The 13,690-nt window shown below is 33.9% G+C and overlaps 1 protein-coding gene across 1 annotated transcript; it reads left to right on the top strand.

Moving 5' to 3' along the window:
* The first annotated feature begins 10,686 nt into the window (after positions 1 to 10,686).
* LOC110798790 (uncharacterized) lies at positions 10,687 to 13,348 on the top strand. The gene is made up of 3 exons (XM_022004014.2): positions 10,687 to 11,369; positions 12,697 to 12,818; positions 12,932 to 13,348. Exons 1-3 carry the CDS (start codon positions 10,968 to 10,970, stop codon positions 13,080 to 13,082), a joined length of 675 nt encoding a protein of 224 aa, XP_021859706.2. The 5' UTR covers positions 10,687 to 10,967; the 3' UTR covers positions 13,083 to 13,348.
* Positions 13,349 to 13,690: the final 342 nt, after the last annotated feature.

Genomic DNA, 13,690 nt, shown 5'->3' with positions numbered 1-13,690 from the left:
AACAGGTTTCGATTCCTGAAATTTTAATATGGTAAGTTGTGATCTAGTTTACATTATTCTAAATACTACCGATATTATCGTGGCTCATCTGCATTAAAAAAAAAATTAATTATCAATTTAGTAGTATTCTATAAATAAATCGCTAACAAAGAAAATAGTAAAAATAATTCGTATAAACTGTGATATCGAAAGAAGGCTAGTTCTATAAGGAATTTTGTTACAATAGTAGTGGAATTACCAAAGAAAGTTACCAATAAATAAACAAGATTTAGGTTATTTCTTCTGGACTTTATTTAGCTGAACTTAACTTAACCAAATAGATACGGAGTATGAAATAAAATCCAGAAAAAGCAAGGTTTTAAAGGTTAGGATCGTTGAAAATTAACCATTTTTAGTTATGAAAAAGTGTTAATTATTGAGGGGATTGGGAATTTGGGGTTAAAAAAATTTACTGTCCTCAAACTCTGAATTTGTAAGTTGGCTTAAAAAGGGTTTGTCTTAAATTTCTTCAGAGAATCAGAGATAAACTCATAATCATAACTGAGAGAAAAATAAAATAGGGCCCGGCGAATTAATCGGGAGTAATTATATAGGACTGTTATGAGAGTTCTGACTCCTGTTTAAACTTAACCCATTGGGCCCACTTTTTGGGGCCCATTGAAATGACATTTCGTTTTCAACATTGTTGTCTTTATTTATTTGGCAATAAGAAATATAAATATGCCAATGATATTGGATAAATCGTTTTTTATACATTTCGTATTTATCCATTTGTTATTGTAATGATTCAAATATTTTATATCCATTTCGTTGCCCAAAAGTTTATGTTACATAAAATATTAAAATATACAAGGCTTGTTCTTTTGGACTTAATTGCAGTTTCATTCAGTTCAGTTCAGTTCAGTTTAAAAGAACAACATTATCTTTATATACCGGGAAAAATGAAATGATCCGATCCGTAAATGACTCAAATACAAAGTTATCTGAGCAGATGAGCTACACTTGATCTGTCCTGAATCTGATTGAATCGATTTCTGTTCTGAATCTGATTGAACCGGTTTTTGGGTTTCAGTATTGGTTAAACTTGTAGCTCCAACTATTTAAAAATTGTAAACATATCCTTGTTGACAACCCATGGTGATGTTATAAGATGACAATTAAAAATTATATACTACTACCTCCGTTTCGAAATAATAGGGACACTTTGACTTTTGTCACTATTCACAAATTTTAAATTGACTATCATTTGTGAATTATGGGTAAGGAAAAATATAGTCGTGTGGGGTCTTGTTTTCGTCTGGATATGTACTTTCTAAATATCAACTCTTATAACTTTTACGAATATAAAATTAGAAATACTAATATCAAAATATTTACATTGGCAAGCATAAGAAAGAAAATTGTTCTCGTTATTTCGAAACAGAACGAATATAAAATAAAAATAGGTACTCCCTCCGTCCCGGAATACTTGACCTGTTTTCCTTATCGGGCCGTCCCTTAATACTTGACCTGTTTCTAAAAATGGAAATATTCTAACAATATTATATTATTTCTCACTCCACCCCTATTAACCCACCTACCCCCTACTCCATACAAAAAATAATTAAAAATTCAACCCTTACCCTCCCCCAACCCCACCTCTTAACCCACCTCCCACTAACTACATTAAAATAATACCCCACTATCAACTACTACCTATTAAATTAAATAAGTCAATTCAAGTCTCTTAAACTCTGTGCCGGTCAAACCGGGTCGAGTATTCCGGGACGGAGGAAGCAGTTTGGTTTGATGAGAAATGGGAAGGTACAGATATGGCCAATTGTAGGAAGAAGTCTGATGGAAAAATGATGATGAAACTAAAAAAATTGAAACAACTTTAAGTATCATTTCAATTTGTCATTACATGCATGCATTCATATAGGCCAATAAATAATGATGAAATATAGCTATATATATATATATATAGCTCTCAATTATTAAGATTCTCTACTCTGAAATCTGAATGCTGATCGCACGTACTATATAAAAGTTCCTTCAATGGGTTGGGTTGTTGCAAAGCTCATCAATTGGACGCATGTTTGGTTCTAGTGATGAGTCTAGTTTGGATTCTCAACTTCTTCGGTTTCTTTGGGTTTAAAATATTTTCAGTATACAATGATATTTATGAAAAATAATTTATAATGGAAAAATATAATTTCAAAATTAGTTTTACGGATATTTCATGAAATACCCCCGAGTTTTAGCATAATTCACCAAATGCCCATCAAGTTTGGATAATACATAAAATACCCCTATTTCAATATTAAATGTACCAAGTACCCTTAGTGACATCATCAACCCCTAATCAACTCAATTAACACCTAATTAACCCACTTAACCTTAATTAACTCATTTTCCTTTTTTTCTTTTTCTCCCCCCTTTCTTCTTCGTTGGCCTTTCTTCCCTGTCTTCCCACCCTGTTGTTGCCTTTGGTCTGTCTCCTCAAGTCCCACCACCACCTTGTCAACCCCCTAATTCCTCTCTCCATTAACACCAACCATAGCTCTTGCTTCCAACTCCATGTCGCCATCGTCGCCCTGCCCGCAGCCTGTCGCCATGCCTAATCTCTCTCCTTCCCTCACCCTCCTCATTGATCGAAATTGAGGAGTAACGCAACCACCACCACCCTCGCAAGACCAACGAATTAGAGGAGAGAGAAAAGTGAGTGGGTAAATAGGAGACTTAAACTCAGTTTCCTAAACAATTAAAATCCCCAAATCTTCAATACGAAAATCAATAAAAAAAAAAAGTGAAAATCAATCCAAAAAAAATAAAATCAATCCAAAAAAAAGTTAAAACAGACGGAGGCGGAAATGAAGGGGATGATGCGCTCGGGGGAAGCGGTTCGTCGCAGAAAATTGAAAACAGGTAGTAGAGCTTTGCGATAGGAATTGAAGAAGGTTTCAGGTGATTAAGATCTGGGATTGAAGATTTCCTCGACCTTTCGATTGTGAGTTCAGGTGATTGAAGGTTTCAGGCGATTAAGATTCTTGATGATTCAGTTCAGTTTCCGCTCTCTCAAGGGGTAAAACACAAGTTTCAGTGAACCTGTCATACATTCGGTGATTTATACATTTTCTATTGCAAATATTTCGAGTTAATTGTTGTTCGTGCTCGATTTCAGCCATTGTTGTGCCCTCTTCTTTGGCGTTGGGAGCTTAATTGATTAGGAGCTTTTTGGTGTGAGACTTTGTGAGTGTGAATTTTTGATTGATTTCGATCAGCGAGGATGTTGACCTCGAAATTCCGGCAACAAGGGCTAAGGTGCAGTGAAAATGAAGGAGAGAAAGAAGGTGGCATGGTGGCTTCCATGGCAGCCGAAATGGAGAGAGAAAAGATAAGAGGGGAAAAAAAAGAAAAAAGAGGGGTAAGTTAATTAGTTGGTCATTAATTAGGGGTTAAGTTAATTAGGTTAGGTTGATTGGAGGATTAGTGAGTTAATTAGATATTAATTGGTTGATATTAGGTTGATAACGTCATTAAAGGGTGTTTGGTGTATTAAGTTTTAAAATAGGGGCACTTAGTACATTAAATATTGAAATAGGGGTATTTTATGAATTATCCAAACTTGATGGGCATTTGGTGAATTACGTTAAAACTCGGGGGTATTTCATGAAATATCCGTTAGTTTTATGTTGTTTGGTTCCCTGTAGAAAAAATGAAGAAACAAAAGGAAAATGGAAGAGAAAGTAAGCAGGTATTTTTTTATGAACCAAACATGTGTCCAATTGACGTGTCTCTTTTTATTTTTTGTACTTTGTTATCATTCACCTGCTTAAACAAATAATTAATATGGAAAATATTAGTTTTGTTACTTAATCAATGCAAATTATGTTACTAATAATGTTTATACTTTTATCAAAAAGTTGTCATTGAGAAAGTAAATGGAGATTATATGACTTGGTCTGTTGAATCAAGGTCATTTTGTGCCTTTAAGTAATCAACAATTGAGTTTTTATGTTCTCAAACTTCCTTATACTGTCGTGGGACACATTCCTCAAAATGTCAGGAGTCTCTGATCCCGAACTCGGAATCTCCAAATTCGGTTAAAAAAATGGTATATTATACAACCTTCAAATTTGGACATTTTTTGACCCGAAAAGGCTAGAAGTTTGGAAGCTTCTCATATACCCATTGGTCCACCCGGAGGCATACATCTACTTCGTTTCTTATATGACATTTTAGTCGATTTTCTTACAAACGCATGTTGTTAAATTAAGGTTATTATGTGCATTTAGTGACAAACAAGTAGGGTTTTATGATTCCAAACTTCCTTATACAACCATCGGACACGTTCCTCAAATTTCCAAGAGTTCTCAAGACCGGGATCCGAAATCACCAAATTTGATCAAAATAGTGTATGTATTATGGACTTCAAATTTGGATGAATTAAGTTGCGTTTGAGAAAGTAATTAATTAAAATTATGAACTAGGCAACAAATCATGAATTGAGTAATACATACTCTACTCCATATTTAAATTAGACGTGCCGTGTGTCCTTGCTTTTGTCCGTGGGAATCACCTTCATTAAAGAAATACTACTAAGCTATATTACATTTTTGGCAGTCTTGGGTCATTTCAAATGGAAATATTTTGAGATATATTCTCTACTTTGCAAAAGTTTTTGCAATTCCAATTGAACTTTTGATTTGATCATACAAGTATTATGCTTTGAGAATAAAGGTTATAGATCAATCAAATATATTTCCTTATTAAGAAGGATGCTTCAAATAATCCCTTGACTTCATTAGAAACAATTGAAATGATTTGTTTCTAATGCTATTTTTGGAATTTCTTTAAATAGAATATGGATGCATGTATCAATTGGAATTGAAAACACAACGTACATTATATTAATGTTATAATGTAAGTAGACCTAGCTAATTAGCAATTTATCATAAAGAAATGTGAAATAATGTACACATACAAAGTTACAAACCTTAGTGTGGCACATCCATAGAGTGATTGAGTACGTCTGTGACAATTTTATAACTAAGACTGGAAATGAGTCGAGTAGAGACGAGCTGAGCAATAACGTTATCAAGCTAAACTTGTTAAAGAATATTGGCGTTTGAACATTCTCGAGCTTGAACCAACTTATAATTTTTTTTGTTAGAGTTGAGCTCAAATCGAACGAGGTTTAGCATACAAGCTTTGCAACTCGACCTTTTTATAAAGATACAAATTCATTTTACTACCATTTAAAACTTATTTGGTAGGTATAAAAATTATTTTGTTACCATACAAAACTTTATTTTTACCTTTATACTAAATAATGTTTATGATTGCAAAATATATTTTAGGAAAACCTATCTTTTTATATTGTTCTATTAAAGATGTTATTGAGCTATAAACGAGTTGTAAACGAGCCGACCTTGAACACTAACGAATCGAACGTGATGTTGTTTGAGATTTTGAGTAATGCTCGTTTAGTAAACATGCCTTAAATATCTGCTCGAACTCGTTAAATTGTTTAACGTACGAGCGTTCACAGAGCAGCTTGTTCGCGAGTTGTTCACCACCGACTATCCACAATCACATACACAAAAAGGACTAGGATAGCCAAACATTCGAAGTTGGTTGGACCCAACTTTTTTCCTAGATCAATCATTCAGATTATTTTGCCAAATTGTAAAGGTCCCCTCATTCCTAGTTACACTCACGTTTTAAGGATACATACACACATAAGTACCGTGATAAAGAGGGCAATCTCGTGCAATTTGTAAAGATGATGATAATGTGGATGAAGTTCACCTTCACGGGGTCTATCGTTTGAAAAAGATGACACAACACAAGCCATAACATTACAAACCCACAATTACCAATTGATATGCTTATTACATCACATACGACATGTAACATGTTTACGTTGTTTGGACTATATATACCCTTTTCGATAACGTACATGATACGTATTTGTCAACGATTCCGTACCCGCTTCCTTTACTTTCTCCGTTTCAAATAAATTGTTTCGTCACATTCCTGAATGTACTAATTTATACATTAATATTTTCGAATATTATAAAAAGTTGATATTTTGAAACTATGAATAGACAATACAAATAGCAAATATAAGATATGAGTATCCGAACTTGGAACCTATTGTACACATGTATCCAGTCTTAAGTCTTAACATTAGGCCAAGTCGGCAATACATTATTAGGAACTCATATGTAGTATGAGATGAATAAAAATAATTCATATGACTATGTTTTTTTATCACATGCAATTACAAAATATATTGTCCATTTCTGATCAAAATATGGTTTATGCACCCGGGTGCACAATGCTCACCCGGGTATGAACAATATGTTATTTGGCTATATGTTCTTTGGATTTGAACTATATGTTCATTTGTTCTTTGGGTATGAACAATATGTTATTTGTAAAACAGGGTGCACAATGAACACTGTGCACCCGGGTGTAAATTCAAATTGCGATTTCTGATAGAGCCAAATATTCATTTGTTCTTGTGGTTTTGGTATGTGATGGACTAAATTAAAATAGTTCTTAAAACCTCTTCGTTTCCTTGAAGTAGAAGACGACCGTCATGTGATCGTCCCGTTATCGTTGTTGAGTCAATTAAAAACAACCTCTCTACAATCAGAAGGGTAAAGTTGTGTACGTTCGACCCTCTTACCCCACTTGTTGTGAGAGCCTCTTTGAGGCAATTTTTGTGGTGCAAATGACCCACAAGGATAATAATAACTTAAAAACATGGGAGGGGATTCGAGCCTGAAACTTATCGTACACATACCCTCAATCGTAGTCTCCTTAAAGCAACAGGGTAATCATAATGAATGATAATGACAATAACAAAACATAGTTATAAAGTAAATTACATGAACAATGCAAAGTAGAGTGATTCATTTAAGGAAATGAAGTATGTAGGAGTATTTCATTTAGAGTACCATGATCTATGTTGTTTATACGGAGTAGCAAATAGTAGACTATCACGTGATTAATTAATGTACCTTTTTAAGGATCTCTTAATTAAGATTAGTATCTTGTATATTTAATTTATTTATATTCATAAAATTCAGATAGTAGTTAGAGCACACGGTTACGTACAATGAAAATGTACAAGGTGGGAACTAGGAAACCACCCACCACCCCCCTTCCTGGATTGGACATCCTGTCGACGAACGTCGGTGGTGGTTGTTGCGCGACGGCGATGGTGTTGACTGATGAGTAGTCTAAATGCAACGGTGGTGGTTGGTGGGAGTAGGACCACAGTGTTAATATGGAAAATGAATTGGTACCATACAATAAACTATCGTGTGTTTTGTGTAATTGTGAATATGTATACCACATGTATACTACATCGGTACATCCGTTTCGTAAACACTACAAGAAATTGTATTATTAACTACGGGAATTCCCGTCGTTAAATGTCAAAGATCGTTGATTAGTGACGGGATTTTCTGTCGCGAACTCGTCATAAAAGGGGCCGTTGTTAACCCGTCGTAAAAAAATATTTGTGACAGTTGTTCCCGTATTTGTTTGGTTGTTAGCCCCGTCGCAAAAACCTTTTATGTTGACCCGTCGTTATTAGGTTGTCATTAAAAATACAAATTCTTGTAGTGAAATAACATTAAGAAACGGATAAAACATCAACATTTTGAAACGGATGTAGTATTATGAAGAAAATGTTGATTTTCATCACGAGTTTCTTTTAACTAGGGGATGCAAGGTTTAACGTTTAGTTGCGAGACTTGTGTGTTGTGACTCGTGTCGAGTAGGCGGATAAGTTAGGCACGACCAACAACACGATACCTCATACATACGCTACAGAATAAGTGATAGGTCGCCTCAACTTACAAGCTTGCATGCATTGTTAGTTTGTTACTAATCATATTCTCTTGCCCTGTGCATTGCACGAGTTTATTTTTGACACGTATATAAAACATCAAATAAGGAAAAAGGATTGAGGGGAAAAATGAGCGATTTTCGGTTTAAATGCTTAAGGATGTTAAAATTCCCAAAATATGAACAATTTTCAATAAAGTCTCAATCTACCGTCCACATCAATGTTGATTTAAAAGAACTTTTTTCCCCTATTCAACACCAAATCTGGCAATGACCGCCGATTGAAATGGTAATTTTACCAGGTAACCCCCCATTTTAATTGCTGATTACTCCATATTACTTCGTCATTTCAATTGACGGTTTTTGTATGGTACATTGTCAGTTTTAGATTACTAACTAAACAAGTAAAAAGTAGTACACCTCCATTTAAATTGGCAATTTAGGCCTCTTACATCGCTAATTCAGTTGGCAATGTAATACTGACTCAATAAAACAAAAAATAGACCGTTTTTCTTTGCTGACATAGACAATAAATTGAGAATTAATTCAATAGGTGTATATTGCAAAAAGTATTGACAGAATCTTTGATACTCCTGAATAAATAAGTGAATAGGAATAGAAAAAAACAGGGTTTAATTTAATTTCAATAAGAATGATGATAAAAACAGAAGACTAAAAAAAAGTGTAATTAGTAGTCGTAGATCTGGTTAAGCAGAGTAAAGCCACATCCCCGCGCCAGTGATTCTCGTGAACCAACCCATAAAGTTTTGCATTATCATTCATCCCACCCCCGACCTCATCATCATATCTCTTACAATATCTTATTTTCTTTTTAATTTTTTTTTAAAAAATTATGATGAAATATTGGTTAATTATGATAATCAATCTAGTGTAGGGTAGCTCAAGTGATTAGTTTTTGCTTTTCCATAAACTAATAGGCTCCCTTGTTTGTACTTGGTCTAGTCTGGTTTTCTGGTTTATGGTTTGATCTGTTTTGATTCATTCTGATCTGTTCGGTCTAATAAATACTACCTCCGTTTCAAAAAGATCTTTACAGTTACTATTTGCACGGACTCCAATGCAATATTTAACTAAAAATATATCCAATTTCGTTTGTGAAAAAATTATAAAAATTTGATATTCTGAAAGTACATCTCGATACCAATCTAACAAGATCTTACATGTAACGTTTTGATGTATATAATGGTGAGAATTTACGGTCAAAGTTTTTATATTTTGGACACATTTTCCAAAGCGTAAAGAACTTTCTGAAACGGAGGTAGTAATAAGAATGAAGTGGAGAGAATAGAGTTTACAGAGGGGTAGAGATACGTGGTGGAAGTTGATACAATACGATGACTTGTTCTGAATTAATTCAGGTTTTGTTCTTTTAGACTTAACTAAATTAAACTTATTTGTAGTGTTAAATTGAACTGAAATTATGAAAAATTACTTGGTCGGAGTGCGTGTTTAAACTTATTTGTAGTGTTAAGTTAATGGTTTGAAAAAGTTTGGCCTTAAGGTGAGAGATACAGAGAGCAAATGGAAAAAAATAAATTAAATAAAATAAATTGGGTTAAACAAAAAGATAAATTCAAAAAATATATGGGCCAATATTTTAGGGGTTGAGGGAAATATGGATCTTTAACATAATCTACCCATTCCTTAATTATGTAATTAATTAATCTTGTGATATACGGAGTAGTAAATAAGGCGAATAAATATGGAATTCCAAAAAAGTACTCCGTATATGGGATCATATTTTAGAGATGGAGGAAATATATTGATCTTTGACATAATCAACTATTTCCTTAATTATGTGATTAATTAATCTTGTTATTAAGTAAATGGTACTCCATATATAATTATTTCCATGAGACGGAGGAAATATATTGATATTTGACATAATCTACTACTTTCTTAATCATGTGATTATTTAATCTTGAGATTAAGTAAATGCTACCAAAATTATTTCCATGAGACAGGAAGAAAATAACAAATATATTGATCTTTGACATAATCTACTACTACTTCCTCAATTATGTGATTAATTAATATTGTGATTAAGTGAATGCTATCATAATTATTTCCATGAGGCGTAGGATATATATTCATCTTTGACGTAATCTATTACTACTTCCTTAATTATGTGATTAATTAATCTTGTCATAAAGTAAATGCTCTCATAATTATTTCCATCAAATACTCTGTCTCTCCTGTTAATCACATCCATACGTTTCATCACATCCCATCCAAACACTCATCCATCCGTCCACTATTTTGTCTTTGCACTCGCTCATTTTAGACCCGATCAACTATAGCCCGACCTGATCCAAAAACATGTGGGTTTGGATATTCTAAAATATGTATTTTTCGACCAAAATTCGAGCCCGATCCAACGTTTCTACCCGTAAAACCCACATCAAATTTATGAGTTTGGACATAAATTTTTGTACTTCTTCCGTTTCGAAAATATCTCATTATGGTTGACTTTTACTCCTCTGACTATTACTTTGACTCTTAATATCTCAAATCGCGTGCAAGTAAAAATTATAAAAATTTAATATTTAGAAAATATATATCGATACGAATCTAACATGACCCTATATGACTAAAATTTCCTTACGTACGAATCACAAAAAAATGGCCAAAGTCGTAGTGTGAATAATGTAAAAACAAATAGTGCGATATTTTCAAAACGGGGAAAATATTTGTAGACCAAAACTTGACCCCGACTCAAAAAAACCCGTTTCAATCCAAATAACCCGCACAAAATTTATGAATTTGGACATAATTTTTTATATTAAAGCCCGACCACACCCGAATTTTGATCACAAATGAGGCTCACTCACTTACTGATTTTCTCACTCTACTCACTTCATTCAGTGCTTTGTCTCATTATAATTACCTGCAACCCTTCTTTCTCTCTCCTCCATTCACCCCAACAAACCTTCTTTCTCTCTCCTAAACCCCCCTCCACCTTTTCAATACCCCCATCAACCCATTCCTCCTCTCCATTAATAAAAACCCTTCTTCTTCCCACTTTCCTCACTTTTTTCCCCACTCACGCATTTCATCAAACACCTTCCCTGCATCCCTTACCCAGAAACAACAAAAAAATGCCAACCCCAGGTTCAATCTTGAGGCAGTTAAGCGCGAAAGAAGGGTGGAAATCAACATCAAAGAGATGGGCGAGTTACGGAGGTCGTAGCACCCATGGAAGATACAACTCCTATGGCGGTGAAAGTGACATGGGTTCTTGCTGGAAACAAATGTATGCGAATGAGTATGGTGGTGGTGGTGGTGGTGGTAACAATGGCGGTGCCCAGAAAAGGGTAATGGTTGTTGTTGATGAAACATCAAGATCTAAACATGCTATGATGTGGGCACTTACTCATATTACTAATAAGGGTGATTGGCTTACTCTTCTTCATATAATTTCTGACTCTGATTCTCACTCTAACAACAACACTACTCTTGCTAGCTCTCTTGGTTCTCTCTGCAAAGCTTGCAAACCTGAGGTAATTTTTGTTTTTTACTTTTTACTGATGTTGATTTTTGTGAAGTTTACTCATTTTTGTTTACCTTGTTTGTGGGTTGATTTTCAGAAATACAGAGTAAAGTTGAGATCTTGATTTTTGGTTGTTTATGGTGGTTAATCAATTAAGATTCATTGGAAAAGAGTTTTAGCTGTTTAAAATGGTTTATTATTACATGGTTAATTTGGAGTGTAACAACTTACCATTTTTTTAGATGATGTTGATTGATTTTCAGTGAAAAGATTCATAAGATTGGATTATTTATTATTTTTTTTGGTTGTTATGTATTTCTTGGTTTTTAATCTTTTCTTGTGACATATGAAAATTAATTAATGATAATGATGCTTTCATAAAGTTAAATTAACAAAAAGTTAAGCTAAAGTTATGGGGGAAAAAGATTGGATCTTTGTTAGTGGAAGTATATGCATGTATGAAATCTAGGAATACACTATTTTTGTTCTGTTCTTTGTAAATTTTGAACTTTTTTCTTTGTTTCATAACATCGGAAAGTGACTTAAACCAGAATTTTCCCATTTTTATTGGGCTGTCTGTTAAGGGTCTCTTTCTTTGTATAATTAATTAATTATGCATCAAAAGTATGGTTATTTTGAATAATTTCAAACTGTTGGGGGGAGCGTCCTCCAAATTATGTTTTGGCCAATCTGTATTAGTCGGAGTCTGTTAGGCTCAAATTATGAGTTGGTCGCCTCAAATCCGGATTAATCGGAGTCCAGTAAGCTCCAAATTATCGTATGGTCTGCTCAAATCCGGATTAGTCGGAGTCTAGTGGGCTCCATAAGGTTTGGCCGGCTCAAATACTGATTAGTTGGAGTCTAGTAGGCTCCAAATTATTGTTTGGACGGCTCAAATCCGGATTAGTCGGAGTCTAGTAGGCTCCAAATTATGGGTTGGGTTGGACGGCTCAAATCCGGATTTGTCGGAGTCTAGTAGGCTCCAAATTATGGGTTGGACGGCTCAAATCCGAATTAATCGTAGTCTTGTAGGCTCCAAATTATGGTGTAGCCGGCTCAAACACGTATTAGTCGTAGTCTAGTAGGTTCTAAATTATAGTTGGTCGCCTGAAATCCGGACTAGTCGGAGTCCAGTAAGCTCCAAATTATGGTTTGGTCGGTTCAAGTCCGTATTAGTCAGAGTCCAGTAGACTCTAAATTATGGTTTGGCCGGCTCAAATACGGGTTAGCCGGAGTCCATTTGGCTCCAAATTATGGTTTTGCCTGCTCAAATCCGGATTAGTCAGAGTCTAGTAGTCTTTGAATTACGCGTAAAGCTTTTGTTAATACTTTTTCAGGTGGAAGTAGAGGCACTAGTGATCCAAGGTCCCAAGCTATCAACAGTATTGAGCCAAGTGAAGAAGCTAGAAGCATCTGTGCTAGTTTTAGGCCAAAAGAAACCCTCCCCAATAATGACATGGTAAGTTTCATTTTCTAAAGAATTTCATTAAAATTCTTAATTTTTTTTAATTACTCATAGATCTATCTAATTAATATTAATTAATTATGATTTTGGTTTGATTAATTGGGCAGTTTATTTGGAATGAGCAACTCAGAGGATTTTGTGGAGCAGTGCATAAACAATGCAGAGTGCTTGACAATTGGAGTGAGAAAACAAAGCAAAGGCATGGGAGGTTACCTCATTAGCACAAGGTGGCAGAAGAATTTCTGGTTATTAGCTTAATAAATTAAAAGTTAATTTAATTTAATTTAAATTAAATTGAATTTTATGTGGGTTTGTAGAGAGAAAAAAACAATGGGAATATAAAGAATTATTAGGAATTTAGAAGGGGAATGAAGAATATTATTATTAATAATTATTGTAGTAAAATATTTGGGATTATATGTTAAACCCATGATGTAATTACTAACTACTAATTTAGATCATTAGATCTGTTTATGAAATGGGAAAGTATCATAATCATGATTATCTCCTTTTTTTAAATTAAATTCCTCTGCAATTTTCATTTATTTATAATTATGAAATGTGACAATAATGTCAGAAATGGTCAGATTTTGGAAATAGACTGGTAACTTTATCATAATTAAAAACAGGTTGAAGGGTACCTTTAGATTTGTGAGATATAATGGTGTTTAGTTGGATTTTGAATGCTATGGAGTACTCCTACATTGTTTGTTTCTGGTTTTTAAAATTGCATTGATTGAATGGAAGACTTTCTTATTGCAATTAATAAAGATCATTAAGGTGTCTTGGAATTTGTAGAGGCATAAACTTTGTGGAGCAGGACTCCTATGTGACCGTCATACACATAAGATCGTTGATATCATTAT

This window comes from Spinacia oleracea, chromosome 2 (genome assembly GCF_020520425.1).
Source record: "Spinacia oleracea cultivar Varoflay chromosome 2, BTI_SOV_V1, whole genome shotgun sequence".
Classification (NCBI taxonomy): Eukaryota; Viridiplantae; Streptophyta; class Magnoliopsida; order Caryophyllales; family Amaranthaceae; genus Spinacia; species Spinacia oleracea.
The sequence above is the reverse complement of the archived record's forward strand: the minus strand, read 5'-3'. Positions and strand labels throughout refer to the sequence as shown.